We start from the raw sequence: 16,734 nt of genomic DNA, 5'->3' as shown, positions 1-16,734 counted from the left end.
ACATTTTCCATGGATAGAGAAAAGAATAATATTACAAATAAAATAATTTACTGTGTTAACTTGTACTTATCAATGCATAAAAGTGTATATGCATTGAGATGCACAAAAGTGTCTTTTTAGGTATTTTTGCACGTTTTTTGTGTCTGCCCAATTAAATTTTATGTTTCTCAGTTCTGGAATATTCTCTTCCCTCTTTAACATACTCCAGAACTCCTGACAAAGAACCTTATAGACTGTTAATAACTTCTACTGCCTGCCAAATTACACTGATTGGCAGACGGTGATAGGTATATAATTTTAGCAAAGGAAAAGACTAAAATGTAGAACTTCACATCAAATGTGAAAATGGAGAAAAAATCCAAATAGGTATACTTCTGTTGCTTTTTCTCTTTAATATCTCAGTAGGAAATGGCTAATGTTTTGCCTCTGGTCTCCTTTCACTGGGGGTAAGCTGTATAGGAAGCAAGTGGGCAGACTTAAGAAGTCAAAAGAAAGACAACTGTATGACAGATGAGAAATGTCTGAAAATTTCTCCATAAATCAGCAACAAACTGATGTAATCACAAAGACAGGGTACATGAGCTTCCAGATAGCTGAAGGAGGAAAACACCTTTTCTATGGGGGGGGGGGGAAGCAGGGTGTGTGTGCTAGAGAATACCAGGCGGATACTACTTCAGGATAAGGGAAGGGGAACAATACTTACAAAATAGGACTGCAAAAGACTGTATCACTCTTAAGCAAAATTAGCTTGATAAGACCCCAGGAACACAATGGATGCTCAATAAATGCGTACTGAGTGGAATATTTCTTTCAAAGTGCCATATTCTCTCCATCACTGTAGAAGTAGACATTATGTCCCTAGAAATATTACTGAGTATTATCACTGAACAGACAATGGGTTATCATTATAAGTTTTTGTACTAATTTTCTTAACAAACTGCAGGTCTTAGTTTTCTAGTCCCAAATTTTACATGAGGGGCAAGCTGACTTTGGGTATGGCTCTCCTGTGACTGATGGATTTGACATGTTAGTGTGTCTGATGCTGGAAGAGTCAGTTAGTGGCTACAACACTCAAACCATGATGTTCTAGTTTGGATTTTTGTGCATGTACACTGGACAGCTGATCATATCTAAGCAACCAAATGACTGTTTCCATATTCTGTATGTGGATGACTTCCCTATTCAAACCCAAGTGCCTCTAGAAATGAGCGAGCTGGGCCAGTGTAAGGCAATAGGGTGTATTGTAACCAAATGGAGAACACATGTCCATCTAAAAGTAGAGGCCATCACTCAGCTCCAGCTGACTAATGACAAAAGTTTTGCTTATGGGCAGGAGCAGACACAGAACTGTTTCTTGAAGAAGATCTGGGATTATACAACACTGCTGTGGAGGTCATACTTCTAGGGGATGATACTGATGTCTTCTAAGTTTACACAAAAGGAGCTCAATCATACCACCTGTTCCTTTGGTTTCTAAACAACAGGGTTCTCATTCAGCCAATATCTCACAGGTCCTCCTTTTAGCCCTTCGTCACAGACAATAACAATCCGATGGGCAACTCTCCCATCCTCCCCCCCAAAATAAAACCGAACCCAACAGAAAAGAGAACAAATATTTATGGAGAATGTTCTTTCCATCTATTCATCTAGGCTAATGTTTTCAAAACTCAGGAGTTCTTGAATTCTCTGTGAATATTTTTTAACCTTCTTTGTTCACTATAACGCTTACCTTAAAAAAATAACATAAGCATATAGGTCACCTGGATGGCAGCTTAGGAGCCGAGTGCTGGCAGGCAATCTCTGTGTCTGCACATGGGGTTAGTTAACATGCAACCCACTGTCTCCTGAACTGGGGTTCCCAGATCTATTCCTACGTGTTCCTACATGTTTGGGGGTTTCTCAAAATCAATCAGTAGTCCTCTAAGCACCCAGGTTCCAGCTGGGTGTCAAACTCACCTCTGAAAACTGCTTTTGCTGAGGTGTATTTTAATATTTTGCTTTTGCTTTTTATTGAGAAGAGTAGCCAGAGGAAATCTGTTTCCACATTTAAGGGATTAAAGCAACTAAGGATAGGATCTATTGTGTCATCCAGCGCTCTCTTTTCAAGCTTCCATATGAGCAGAGTATTGCCCTGTTCAGCAGGCTTCTTGTCTCTAAAAATAAGAACTGCAGATCTGATTCTATCTCCTTTTTCACTTTGATGGCCAGGACGCTGGGGGCCTAACTTGACATTTAACTCCAACAATTAAACAGACAGATGCTATGGCCTGCATACCTGTAGGCACTTTCTTTTTGCTTTTCATTTTCAACTTTTACATACAACTCTACGGTTCTGATTCTCTTTTCTCATTAATATTTTACCACTATGTTACTGTATCTGTTCTCAGTGTAAAGTTGCCTCAAATCCTTTGTGCATAAGCAAGGCTTTATATATACATACATATATATATATATATATATATATATATATATATATATATATATATACACACACACATATATATATATATTTTTTTTTTTAAAAGGCCATATATATGGCTTTTTAAAATATGTATATATAAAATAGACCTCTGCTCATCTGGGCAATGATAATGAATTTTTGATATGTAATATCCTCTAATGGTGACCTTATGACAACAGTATGATTTTCCCAGGGCACCAGTTGCCAAATAAACAAACAAACACATACACTTACATACGAATATGTGTATGCGTGGAGGGGAGGTATGTGTATGTGTGTATGTATATGACAAAAAAAGCGAAATACAGGCTTTGAGACAGAATTCCATAAACACTGTTCTGTGGGATTTTGAATCTTCAGAGTACTGTAGTTTCTAGTCTCATCTACAATTGAATGACTAATATAGAAATAGGCACACTATAGCAGGACACGAAATAAAGCAAAGATCACCCAACCAATTTATGGTGGCAAGAAAGAGGCAAACACCAGAAATCCTGTGACTGCTTTGTCATCTCAACATTTTCTCACAGCTGAAGGCAACTCCTGTTCCTGAAGTCAGGGCTCTATAAACGGGGGCAAGGCCACTGAGGTGGCGGGGGGCAGTTATCAGCTGTCCAAACCATATCACACTGGGGAGAGATGTAAAGTTAATGTCCTGATGAGAAAGTCATGACACTTGGGTTTCTATAATCAAGAAGCAAGGAAAGAAGAAAGGCACTCCTCTTCCTCACCCAGAGGATACAACGGCAAACTGTATTACTAGAGGTGATATTTCCTGGGGACAAGAGACTTAAGATTAAAGTGTAGGGCAGTAAAAGATGGCGAATTCCCACAAAGTAAGCCCTCTATGGGCTGATAATTAACAGCCACTCTAGAGGGAACTAAGATGATATGAATCAGATCACTTGCTCACTCACCCACCCAACTACCCATCAGAACCTGGGTGCACTCTGAGAGGCAGGCAATGTGCTAATAACACAGACACAAGGATAGATTCTCTGTTCTCTGGCAGTTCAGATTCTAGCATGAGAGACAGACGTGCAGAGGGATGAATACTGGAAGGAAGCACATCTGAGATGCTGGGAGCCCAGGACAAGGACCAACTATTTCTGTCTCAATGGTACAAGTTAAATATTCACAAAATGTCACCTACAATCAATTCACTTCAGCAGTACCAGAGGCTTGGCCATTTGCTGGTGGTTAACAGACATTACTACCGGCTGGATAATAATATGGGTGGGGAGAAGCACTGAGAAGAGATTTATGCACGTGGAACTTTTCCTGCACCTCTCCCTGCATGCCTGTATTTATAAAGGTCTTTAAGTCAGGAGGCTCCCCTCACCTTCTCCATCCCCCTGCAATGTCCAGAACAGCATCTTTGGATATGAACAGGAGGTGGGCACACAAAACTATACAGACTAATTGCTCTCGAGGCACAATTTCAAGTGCTTCACATATAAAACCTCATTTAATTTACTGTTATTCACTCCATATGACAGATGTGGCAACTGAGGCCCAGGGAGACCAAGGGATGCCCAAAGTTACACAGCTACTAAGTGGAGGAACTAGTTTTCAAACTGAAGTCATTTAGTTGTAGTCTATGTTCTCTCTTAACCACAAAGCCATACTACAAGTGTTTCTTCAAAGCAAAGCAAAGCAAAACAAAACAAAATATGCAGCCACTGGACTAAAAACTACAGGACTCGGTGAAACAGGTCTGGACTTTAATATAACCTTTTTTTGTGGGGGAGGGGCAGCTTGGGAGGAGGGCAGAAAATCTTCTGAACCCCGACTTCTTGTAGGCGGCAAATATGGACGCTTCTATATGCGTAATTTTGTTATATTTGTCCAAATCCAAAATCATTTTCCTTGTGTGTCTAGGTGTTGACTAAATAATGTCCTCTAAAATTACTGACATTTCACTTGCTTGAGTTTATTCTTTGTTTTTCTTCTGAAAATTCTGATGGAGGGACATGTTTTAGGCTCTCCTCCCTTCTAGCATCTAAATTCAATAAACGCCAGGTCATCACACACCAAGGGAGAAAGGTGGATTCTATTTGAAGTAATCTTATGACTGAAGGATTGTTTTTCTGGTCCACAAGGTTCCAGCTCCAACTAGGCCAATATAATGGCCAGAGGTGTTTCCTCTAAGTAGGAAAATGCTAAACTAGAGAAACAGTGTCTTTTCTCTTTCAAATTGTGGACACTCCAATGTGGTGTTAGTTACAAAGATTACCTCTGACAATAATGGAATGAGATCTTGAATGACAGGAGGGATACGACCACATTTTCCATGATCCTTTTCTTGCAATCCTAAAATTTCTGAACTACTGAAACATAGCAAAATATGATGGCTACATGCAGTCTGTGATTACACTTCCAAAATGCTCTTTCTAATGGATGGAATGATGATTCCTTTCTTAACTTTCTCTACTGCCTAGTGGGATCTTAAACAAATATTCTTTCTGAGTTTCATCAAGTCCCTGAGTATATTCTCTGCCTTTTAAAAGACAGAAACAGCTAGATTGAACCCTCCCTCCTCCTCCTGCACAAATGTACACTCTCTGAGAACAAGAGAAACCCCACGTACCATTAACACATTCAAAGACATCACAGCACTTTCCAGGTGTCCCATCTCCACGAGAGACTATGCGGGGAGTGGATCCCACCTCACACACGGGGAAACCACATAAGCCAGAGAGACACTCGCATCTGAAACCAAAGAAAAGGGAAGGAAAACCCCATGAATAAACAACAACACAGAAGTCGGGAGACCACAAACAAAGTGTCTGTGGAAAACTATTCACCCCTCTCTATGACACTGTCCTGTTCATCTGGTGTCGCTGGGGAATGGGGAGCGTGTCCTAACATAATTGGCATTCCAGATAACTAAGGCTCATCTCCTTAGTATACGCCCAGATATTTAACGTTAACCATTTTGACAGAAATATTCCTAAAATGCATTACTTCATTTCTTACTTAACCAGACTGGTATTGAGCATAACAAACATTTTCTTGATGACTCAGGGCCATCTTTACATGCATACATTATCCTGTTACTCCAGACATCAGTGATGCTTGCACGGTCTGACACAGAATGATGCGCCTGCGTTAAATGATTCTATGTTGCTGCTTGGCTGCTGTTGACCTTTAGGTGTTTTTCAGCAAATTTTCTGACTCTTCTTTCAACTAACAGGTTATTAGTGTTGGCTTTTTTTTTTTTTTAAATCTGTGTGATTGTGTCTAGTAGCATCCTCCTCTGGAGCTACATTAATTAATTTATAATTGTGTATAATAAAAGAAATAGATTCTGATTGAAGACCGAGGAGCTTTATAAATAAAGGGCATAAGCTTTAGCAAATGGAGTTTGTGACAGCTATCTGGAAGCTGAAGGTCTTAATGTTTTGGACCTTCTAAGCTGCATGTGTGCATTTCTCTGAATGCAAACTACCTCTGTTGGCTCTCACCCTTAACTTCAACTCCGCTGCAAAACTTGCCTGACCATAGGAAAAGAAGAGGCAGGTAAATATAAGAGGAGAAAAAGATATTGTCAACTGCCTGATGTTGATGTGTTATAATGAAATAAGAGGCAGGAAATGAGAAGCTCAGGGCAGCAGGGTGTCAGGATGTAAATGTAATACAAGGAAGGAGCAGCTAGACTCTGCCCTGGGACTCCCCTGGCAATGGAAGTGTGGGTCAGAGGGTAGAGGGGATGACTAAGGGAGTTCCCAGGTTGGCAGGAGTGAAAGGAAGACATCCTAAAAAGAGACATCCTTGCCGGAAGTATGTGGGTATTTATGTACCAGAGAGGACAAGATCAGGGGAGGGTAACATTCCCAGCAGGGAAGAACCATTAGCACATTAATTCTGTTTTTTCCCTCTTCTTATTTGATTGTTTTGTTCTCCTATTTTTCTTTGGATCTTTCATAAATTAAAATATGACTGTTGTCCACAAGTACTTCCATAATCAGGCCTAGAGGTTTAATGACATTTATAGTTAACTGTGGAACTAAAAAGGAAATGAATTAAGTTAAAATTTGCACCAAACACCATTAAAGCCATTGGAAAGGTGTGAATATCCCCTCTCAGGCTTCTTCCATGTGGGGAGATGGTTATATACGGATTATATTGGAGAAGAGGGTGTTAGGTAATTAAAGTTTTGCTGCAATGGTATTTCTGACTATGGTTTAAAATAAATGTTTGGCTGTTTTGTGTGAGCAAAGCCGGGAGCTCTTGATTCATAATCTCTATTCCTACCGGACAATCACCTTCTACAGCTGAGTAAATATGAACTGAGCTTTTAGTCCCTGGTAAGGTTATCCCACAGTCTCTCATTTTTATGTGCCTAGGCACTGCAGTTTTAAGCAGATGATCATATCCCTGTGACATTACAGTAACAATAGCTCATTTACATTTATTGCACTTCACACTCTGTACAACTTAAACTCTTCAGAGTTTACAGATTAATGGGGGTAGAGTACTGAGAGGCCCCACCCTGATCGCAATATCTGGATGTCATTACAGTGAAAGAATCCTACAAGAATAGCTGACTAACCTTTTTCCACATCTTTGGGAATTCCCCTTCTCTCCCACTGACGTGTTCTAGGAAATTACTTTAGGTTAAACACCAGGAAGCGCACGATCAACCAATAAATACCTCCTCTGATGCCTTTCAACCCTTCAGAGACCTTTCCTCAACACGTGTGTGCACTTGCGTGCCAGGCTTTCTGCTGGGCTGACAGAAATCACACCAACCTGAAAACCATGACTGAGTTTGCCCTTTTTTTCTGCTTTTTACATTTGATCTATTTCCCAACATTTAAACATCTCTCTTGTTTTCTCAGAGACCCATACAGGTTATCTCCAGCATGTTGCAGAAGATCTAAAACTGCACAACTGCCTAGTGACCCACTTAGGAAAGGAAAACCCTTTAGGTTGAATTTTTATTTCTAAACCCAGAATGATTGCACACTAAAGATCCAAGGATTCAGATGCCCTGGTTTTGGCCGGCAGGCTGGCTCCCAGCTCCTTCCCCTTCTCTACCAGCCCCTTGGCAAGCCCTCCCTACTTACTGCCACCTTTTGATTCTTCACAGCTTCCCCGAACCTGAGACTAGCAGATGTTCAAGACCATTAGCACCTTAATAAAGAAGGAACTTATGAAGGAATCAGAAAAGGTTAAAATCTGGGCTCACATCAGATATCTATCGAGCAAGTATCTATTAGGTTGAGACTTCACGAAACTGCTTTCTTTGCAGATCAAAAATAGTCAAATAGCAATTTCACAGAGTTCAACATAATACAACTCATGTGAGTTATTTTTCGACAGATACGTCTACACACACTCTCAGGTAACAAACAGGGGCCTCATCAGGACCCTTATTTGCCAAGGAAATGTATTATGTCTATACATAATAAATCAAAATCAAACAAGGCTTCCTATCCTGTATTTTCCACTAGAAGAGCCTAGAGTCTTCTTGTAGTGAGTCACTGAATTACGGAACAACTGAAGCACTCAACCAGAATCTTGCCCTCATCACCTTTTCTCTTCATTCTGATTCTTTTTTTGGTCCCTCCTCCCAATCTCCCTCTTACCCTTTACCCCAATGCCTGGCTAAAGAGCAAGCGATTGAATGGAGAAAACACGTGGATTAGCGGCTGAGGAAACAGACTAACTTCTGAGTAAATCGATGTCCACACTTACCCCTCGCTTCTAAAACCTTCCCTCCTCCAACTTCCAGGTTCCGACCTGGTCTCCTCTCACCAAAGTCTCCCCTTCTCCCAGTTCATGCCACGCCCATCCTATGGGCTCAGTTCCTGTACTTCTGGAGTCAAAAACCTTCAGTTACTCTTCATTTAACTGATCAACTTCTCAGCCTAGCATTCAACACTCTCAAGTCCACAGATCTTTATTCGAATTCAATCTCGCAGTATTTCTCTTCATTCTCCTGATGCTACAGTCACCTTCTATTCTCCAAACAAGCCCTCCCTTTGCTGTCTTTCCACTGCTCACCCTACTGTCTCCTGAACATTCCTTATCTAGTCCTCATCTCCAGCTGTCTGTCTAGATACCATCTGTCTTTCCAGGCCAACCTCAGGTAATAGCTCCTCTCTGAAACCCCGAATACCACACTTCTCTTAGGACACCTGGAGCAGAAGTGCTAAGGGTTTTTAAAGAAAACAAATAAATAAAATAACAGTTTTACTGAGATACAATTCACATACTGTAAAATTCACCCTTTTAAAGTATACAATTCAATGGTCTTTATATTCCCAGGGTTGTGCTACCATCACCGCTACCTAATTTTAGAACATTTTCATCATCTCATGAAGAAACCCTGTACTTCCCATTTCTCCTCTCCCAGCCCCTGGCAACCACGAATCTCTGTTCTTTCTCTATGGACCTACCTATTTTGGTCAGTTCACATAAACAGAATCATGGGCTAAGGGCTTTTTAACCTCCAACAAGAAGCAACCTGTATTTGCCATTTGCCTGAAAAATCAAGCCTTTAATGTTATCCTCAGTATTAAGATAATCATCAATCAAGGTACCAAACTAATAAATGTTTGCATAATATAATCACAGCTGCAGCCAGGTAGGTTGGTGAAGCTGTCTTTTTTTCTCTCTCCAGCAGGTAATGGATTCAGCTTAGTGGGCATGTGGGTGGCTGAGTACAAAGACGAACAGCACTCAGAAAAATCATCTAAGCCCCTAGAGGGCACTCCCCTCCTTAGGAGGCCCATGCTGGCTGCTCTGCGGGCTCAAAGGCAGTGCACACTCGTGCATTCCCTTCCGGTCGTTTGTTTCCTGGTCTACACAGACAGTCCCAGAGTCCTAGCACAGCTTACAAGGTGCTCCCAAGTCTAGGCTCTACTTCTCCTCTAGCTTCCATATTCTACTGGCCCCTCTACATGCTCCTGCACACGTAAGTAACAATGGCAATCTGCCATTCACTGAACCCCTACACCCACTCCTGTCACTCAGTGCCACAGCTCAGCGTCCACTCCGCCTCAAATCCCTGCCTCTCTTGTGCCCCAGGTGAATCCCACACAGCCTTAAGGCCACGGCCCTACAAGGCTTTCTCCGACCAAAAAAGCAACCAGGATTAGTTTTCTCTCCTCTTGGAGTGGACCTGTTCCTCCTATGAAGTCAAAATCCTACTGTTTCTCCTGTGAATTCCCCTAGTGCAGGGGCATGTCTTATTTGTCTTGTAAATGAAAAAATGAATGACATGAAGACATCCAAACAATAATCTAGAATAAACATTTTTTTTTCATGGCTAGTAAGTCAGAGGTTAGGCCATGCATTATGTTTATAAATTTTAAACTCAGGGCTAATTGGTGCAGTGCTTTTCAAAATCAGTCTGTGGAGGGAAAGACGATGGAATTTGTTTAGAATGCAGATTCCAGGGCACCACAGTCAAGGACTGTTTCTCAGAGTCTGGGGCAGGGCTCCAGAATCTGCCTGTATAATAAGCTCTCCAGGAGACTCCACTGGAGGGAATCTGGGACCCACTTTCTGAACAACTTGCTTCTAAAGGTGCAGTGTCTCAATCATCACAGTTTAATTTGCACTTTCCATTGGAAAAAGCTGTGTACAACTAGTTTTATTTTAATTAGTAGCACATTTTGATTAGTAGCACTTGCTCCTGCCTGAATACAGTTGCCTATGAGTGAGAGACACATAGAGCGAAGAAAACAGTAACTCTATTTACTATCCAATACCATCCATCATCCACCAGAAAATGGATGACTGCTAGCAAGCCACTTAAACTCTGGGATGCTCAGTTTTCTTGTCCATAAAACAAGATGGTTGGACCTTAATGAGCTTTCTCCAAACTATAAAATCCTGTGATTCCATTACTGTCATTCCCATCACTGCCACAGTCTGATCCCGGCGCATCCCCTTCTGTGGCTTCTCCTCGCCTGCACCCTGTCCTTGGAGCATATCACCATCTCGCCCTTCCACACCCACCTCCTCCTTACCAAGCACCTCAACCTTCAGGCCTGGCTCAACATGGGCCTTGTCTCTGACGTTGTGTTGTTTTGTTTTGTTTTGTTTTGTTTTGGAGGGGAATGCAGGAAAAGAAACAATATACTCAACAAGTTGAAGAATCAATAGTTTGTTTCACCAGAGTGACTAGAGAAACTGTAAAGGATGCTAAACAATAGGGAGTTAGAAGAAGACACCGTGGGGCGAGGAATCCTCTTTGCCACTCCCACCACCACTCAGCAAAGCAGCAAACTGTCAGCCTCCTCATCTTCCCCAAGCAGATTCTTATTCCCTGCCCCTTCCTGGAGGGAAAACAGCTCAGTGAGGCCCCTACAAACATGTCTCCCAACCCTGCATTTATTCCACACCCAAACTGAGTGTTGAGCCCTTTGAAAGGGGAGAAACACTGTCTATAAATCAAAAACAACTCTATTCAGGTGGGAAGGAAGGCTCCCTTTACACAAGAATGAATGTGGAATTAAAAGGGCAAAGCACGTGTACTACTAGGATTCCACACAGGGTAACAATGAAACTGTCAGCAAAGGAAGTTACAATGACACATAAAACATATTCTTATCCTATAAAAAGTATTTTCAACTTTAATTAAATCTGATGTACTATCTTTCTACGGATTAAATTTCTTACCTCTTTCTAGGTATGGATAAGTTTAAAAAAGAAAAGAAGACTGCAAATTAAACATCCAAAAAGAAATGGGTTTCCCACCTGAATGGGTTTCCATCAACTATCCTGATGGAAAACTGCACTCCTCCCTACGGAAGTTTCTTAGGACCACCATGTTTCCCCTGCCTCATTATAAGATTTACTGCTAAGTAACAAACCCTCCTTCACCCTCTCTCCTGCTCGTTCCTCCTGTGATGCCTTACATTTCCACCACCCCGGGGGTTAGGCACGTGCCTTAGTTGCAGCAGCAAGCACACGACCCAGCTCTAAGGATCACACGTGCCTCCTTCCAGAAGCCTCCCCGCTCCTCTTTTCACCTGTAAAACCAGAAACCCCATGTTCTTCACCACTTACCCTTCAGAGACAACAGCAAACTCACTCTGCATTTTTGGTTGCTGTTGTCATGTTTTGCTTTTTTCTGCGGGGAGCAACTGAAGGATATGCTCCAGTATAGGGACGGTATCAATTGAGGGCAAGTAGGTAAGATATTCCTCTGCATTTCTTACTACGCAGTATTGGCAATAATGATAAAGTCCACTGCAAGCCCTTAATGACGTAGTCATTTTAGCTGCCCTCTTCCCAGCTTTCTCAAGGAGCAGATGATTATGGCTGGATCCTCAAGGCTGGCCTGTGGCTCAGGAAACTTATCCTTAGGTGCAAAGTTTGAGAGAAAAGTGGTATAAACTGTAAGAAAATAGAGGCAGTGGGCCCGCATGGTTCCTGGAAGATCTATAAATTCTTTCAGAGTCAAGCCCCACAGTAAGCAGGTGAGGTCAGGAGAAAGCAAGGGCACTTCACCTCGGTTACCGCCTCCACGTGACTGCTTAAAGAAGAGGAGAGTTGGGGCAGTTCCCAAGAGACTCCCTCCTGCAAGGGAGCCAGAGGCACAGACACACAGCTGGGAAGCACCCCCAGGGCCCGTGCCCCTATAGAACCGTGAGAGCTGGGATCTGGCAGGCATCCTAACTGCACTCAGTTCAGCCCGACAAGCTGATAACAACCACGTCCCAGGACAGGTAGGCTCTCTGCCTTCACCTCCCCAGGTCCGGGGGAAAGACACCGGCGTGTGCTCCCATGGTGGGCAGGACGGCCGCAGAGGGGGACAGGAGAGGCGCGTGGAGACCCAGGCGGGAAAAGCAGGAAGGAGGGGACACTGGCACGTGGCACTCTGAGAAGGAGGAGGAGTGGGTCTGGTGGGGACAGGACCTTGTAACAGAGAAACACCAGGTGTTTCCATTTCAGGGCTGGATTCGCCGACCGTATTAGAAATGGATGCTTTGGAACGTGGAATCAGCTTGTTGGTAAACATGCAGTGATCCCGTAACTATCTGCCGAGTGTGTGCGTGTGGTAGGCACTCAGCTGGGTAGGGCTGGGGATACACGGGGTCCTGACCCTCCGTTTAGGAAGTCTGGTTTAGGGAGGTGTCAGATATACATAATCACACACCAGAACACAATCGGATGGGGACTATTCTGTCTCCTCCCCGGAGCATGTGACGCACAAACACTAACGACATCAGGACTGAACCTCCTATTTGAGAATCTGGACAAATCCTCCACGGCCTGGGCGGCTAACGCTCCTTCAGCTCCTCGGAGCTGCCTGCAGCCTGAGCTGGTGCTGAAAGAGCTGACTCTGAGCACACGTCCACAGGCTCCCTGTGGGCTGTCGACTCCCAGACCTCTCATCCTTGTCATCAGTGCAAAGTGCAAGGTCCTCTGGTCTCCCGTCCTCAAGGGAATGCACATCCCCAGAGAATCGCTCTGCTTCCCAAGGACTCATCCTCCCACGCCCACTGCTCTGCCTTCCCCACCCTTTCCTCTCTCAGCATCTGATCATCATCAAAGAGTACACCATCAAATCTGTCCTAACCTGGTTCGCCTGAAAACACTACTTCCTTACTGTGAGACCATGAATTTCCCCACACTCACCCTTCACCTGGGGTGGAAGGGAGGCTGACCGTCTCCAAGCTGACCACCGTGGGCTAGCCCACGGAAAGCTGTTGCTTTCCTCCCTCATGCAGGCCCTCCCTCTCTGTGGCTTTGTCTCCTGCCCATTTCCTACGGGGGTGGAGGTTCAGAGAATGTACTCTGACATCCGGCAGTCTCAGGTTTGAGTTCTGGCCACTTAGAAGCTGTATGACCTTGGGCATCACATCACCCCTCTAAGCCTCACTTGTACCGCATGTAGGATGAGGGTGATTAAAGTACCCATATCTCACAGGACTGCTATGTGGATTAAATAAACTGATATGTGAAAAGTACCCAGGATAGTGCCTGGAACACAGAAGCCCTCAACACCTGTTAGCTATTTTATATATATCATTATAATCTGGAAGCTTCCGGGTCTATGTGGAGGAAGCAGTTTCAACATCCTGACCTCGCTTGATCTTTTGGAATCCAGTGACCCTTGCTGCCCCTCCACTTCAGCCACTTTTTTACTAGCCACAGCAATCTCAAATTTCAAGTCAGATATCCTAGTCGCTGAGCACAACAGTTCATCCTTCCTTCCAGGTCTCTCAGGCCCAAGCTCCCCCCGCACCAACTCTTCAACCTCCCGGAGACATCTACTCCCAAATCTCTCCCTTTTCTTCTTAGCGTGGGCCTCATCCTGATGGCACCTCCTTAACGATACAGCCCAAACCCATGGCGTTTTACCTGAGTCACCACCTTCATGATACTTCTAAATTTCCTGCCCCTTTAACCTCCATCCATATCTTCTCTCTCGACACCAACCCCAAGTCAGTTACACCCAGAGCTGGCAAACCTGTATTCATTCAAAGGGAAGTGGGATGTTGCAGACAACTCTAGAGGGTCTGTGCCCTCTGAAGGGGCTTCACTACTCACTCCGTGCAGAAACGTACAGTGTTGCTATACCTTTCAACTGCTCAAGAGAAGCCAGAGTTTTACGTCAAGCATCCCAGTTTTTAAATGCTGATAACTAATTTAAAGATGGCAAAAAAAAAAAAAAAAAAGGCAAATCAAAGAAAACATGTCTTGGGGTCAAATTCAGCCCAAAGGCTGCCAACTGCAAATACCCAAGCTGTTGATGACTGGTGGAGAGAAAAAAAAAAAAAAGGGTACACACTCAGCAGTAGCTATTCCACCTCTTCAACAGTGGAGTCCCTCACGTGTCCAAAGACCTCCATTCATCCCTAAGGATCATTCTTCCAACTAGAGGCACAAAGACCTGATGCTGTGTGTATATGTGTGAGTAGGGGAGTGTGAGTGGGCACAGATGGGAAGTGTCCATCAAACAAGGGGAAGTGGAGATGGAGGGAAAGACATTCCAGGAGGAGGAAAGAACCTACTCAAATCTACAGGGCAAGAAAGAATAGAGTGTTTTAGGTTGGAGCAAATGGTTCAGCCACCAGAAGCATATTCTATGCTGGGATTGGGACTGGAGGATACTGTGGGGAACTTGCAGGAGGCATGGCTAGTGAGATAGGCCAGAGCTGGGTAACAAGGGGCCTTGCATACCACACTAAGAAGTATCTTTAACTGAAAGCAATAAGAAAGTAATAAATATCTTGAACAAGTGATGGAGTCTTGCAAAGAGATGATTATCTAAGAAAAAAAACCAACACTGTCATGAATTCCATTTTTCTTGAATCATAAAGATAGGCAGGATTAGTGGTAATGTTTTTTATTTTTTCTTTTTCTTTTTTGTACTGAAGTGTAGTTGGCTTTTTTTTTTTTTAAACATCTTTATTGGAGTATAATTGCTTTACAATGGCGTGTTAGTTTCTGCTGTATAACAAAGTGAGTCAGCTATACGTATACATATCTCCCCATATCCCCTCCCTCTTCCATCTCCCTCCCATCCTCCCTATCCCACCCCTCTAGGTGGTCACAAAGCACCGAGCTGATCTCCCTGTGCGATGCGGCTGCTTCCCACTAGCTATCTATTTTACATTTGGTAGTGTATATATGTCCATGCCACTCTCTCACTTCGTCCCAGCTTACCCTTCCCCCTCCCCGTATCCTCAAGTCCATTCTCTACATCTGCGTCTTTATTCCTGTCCTGCCCCTATGTTCTTCAGAGCCATTTTTTTTTTTTTTTTAGATTCCATATATATGTGTTAGCATACGGTATTTGTTTTTCTCTTTCCGACTTACTTCACTCTGTATGACAGACTCTAGGTCCATCCACCTCACTACAAATAACTCAATTTTGTTTCTTTTTATGGCTGAGTAATATTCCATTGGATATATGTGCCACATCTTCTTTATCCATTCATCTGTCGGTGGACACTTAGGTTGCTTCCATGTCCTGGCTATTGTAAATAGTGCTGCAATGAACACTGTGGTACATGACTCCTTCTGAAGTATGGTTTTCTCAGGGTATATGCCCAGTAGTGGGATTGCTGGGTTGTATGGTAGTTCCACTTTTAGTTTTTTAAGGAAACTCCATACTGTTCTCCATAGTGGCTGTATCAATTTACATTCCCATCAACGGTGCAAGAGGGTTCCCTTTTCTAGTGGTAATGTTTTAAGTTACAAGACACATTAAAAGTTTAAAAATCAATGACCACAATAGCCTAGAATGCCCTTTCCTCTTTCTCCATCTAGTGAACTCTGACTCATTCTTAAAGACTGAGCTCAAAAGTCAAATCCAACAGTTTTCCAAATAGGATCTCTTTGCTCTGTGAGCTTACTGTTTTTTGCACACTTCTATTTCTAAAGCACATAGCCCTCTAAATTGCATTGTTTTCTACATGTTTGCCTTTCCTTTATTTATTTTAACATCTTTATTGGAGTATAATTGCTTTACAATGGTGTGTTAGTTTCTGCTTTATAACAAAGTGAATCAGCTATACATATACATATATCCCCATATCTCCTCCCTCTTGTGTCTCCCTCCCACCCTCCCTATCCCACCCTTCTAGGTGGTCACAAAGCACCGAGCTGATCTCTCTGTGCTATGCGGCTGCTTCCCACTAGCTATCTATTTTACATTTGGTAGTATATATATGTCCATGCCACTCTCTCACTTCGTCCCAGCTTACCCTTCCCCCTCCCCGTGTCCTCAAGTCCATTCTCTATGTCTGCGTCTTTATTCCCGTCCTGCCCCTAGGTTCTTCAGAACCATTTTTTTTTTTTTTTAGATTCCATATATATGTGTTAGCATACGGTATTTGTTTTTCTCTTTCTGACTTACTTCACTCTGTATGGCAGACTCTAGGTCCATCCACCTCACTACAAATAACACAATTTCGTTTCTTTTTATGGCTGAGTAATATTCCATTGTATATATGTGCCACATCTTCTTTCTCCAAAGAAGATATACAGATTGCCAACAAACACATGAAAGAATGCTCAACATCACTAATCATTAGAGAAATGCAAATCAAAACTACAATGAGGTATCACCTCACACTGGTCAGAATGGCCATCATCAAAAAGTCTACAAACAATAAACGCTGGAGAGGGTGTGAAGAAAAGGGAACCCTCTTGCACTGTTGGTGGGAATGTAAATTGATACAGCCACTATGGAGAACAGTATGGAAGTTCCTTAAAAAACTAAAAATAGAACTACCATACGACACAGCAATCCCACTACTGGGCATATACACTGAGAAAACCATAATTCAAAAAGAGTC

At 42.9% G+C, this 16,734-nt stretch overlaps 1 protein-coding gene across 2 annotated transcripts in view; it reads right to left on the bottom strand.

The window, feature by feature from the left end:
* CRIM1 (cysteine rich transmembrane BMP regulator 1) overlaps nucleotides 1-16,734 on the bottom strand; it is a 204,006-nt gene that overhangs the window by 78,586 nt on the left and 108,686 nt on the right. For both annotated transcript variants that reach the window (XM_061168559.1, XM_061168558.1), the window contains exon 5: nucleotides 5,052-5,173. In XM_061168559.1, coding sequence (XP_061024542.1) covers nucleotides 5,052-5,173 — 122 coding nt within the window. The remainder of the gene's footprint in view (nucleotides 1-5,051; nucleotides 5,174-16,734) is intronic.

This window comes from Eubalaena glacialis, chromosome 14 (genome assembly GCF_028564815.1).
Source record: "Eubalaena glacialis isolate mEubGla1 chromosome 14, mEubGla1.1.hap2.+ XY, whole genome shotgun sequence".
NCBI classification, from domain to species: domain Eukaryota; kingdom Metazoa; phylum Chordata; class Mammalia; order Artiodactyla; family Balaenidae; genus Eubalaena; species Eubalaena glacialis.
The sequence above is the reverse complement of the archived record's forward strand: the minus strand, read 5'-3'. Positions and strand labels throughout refer to the sequence as shown.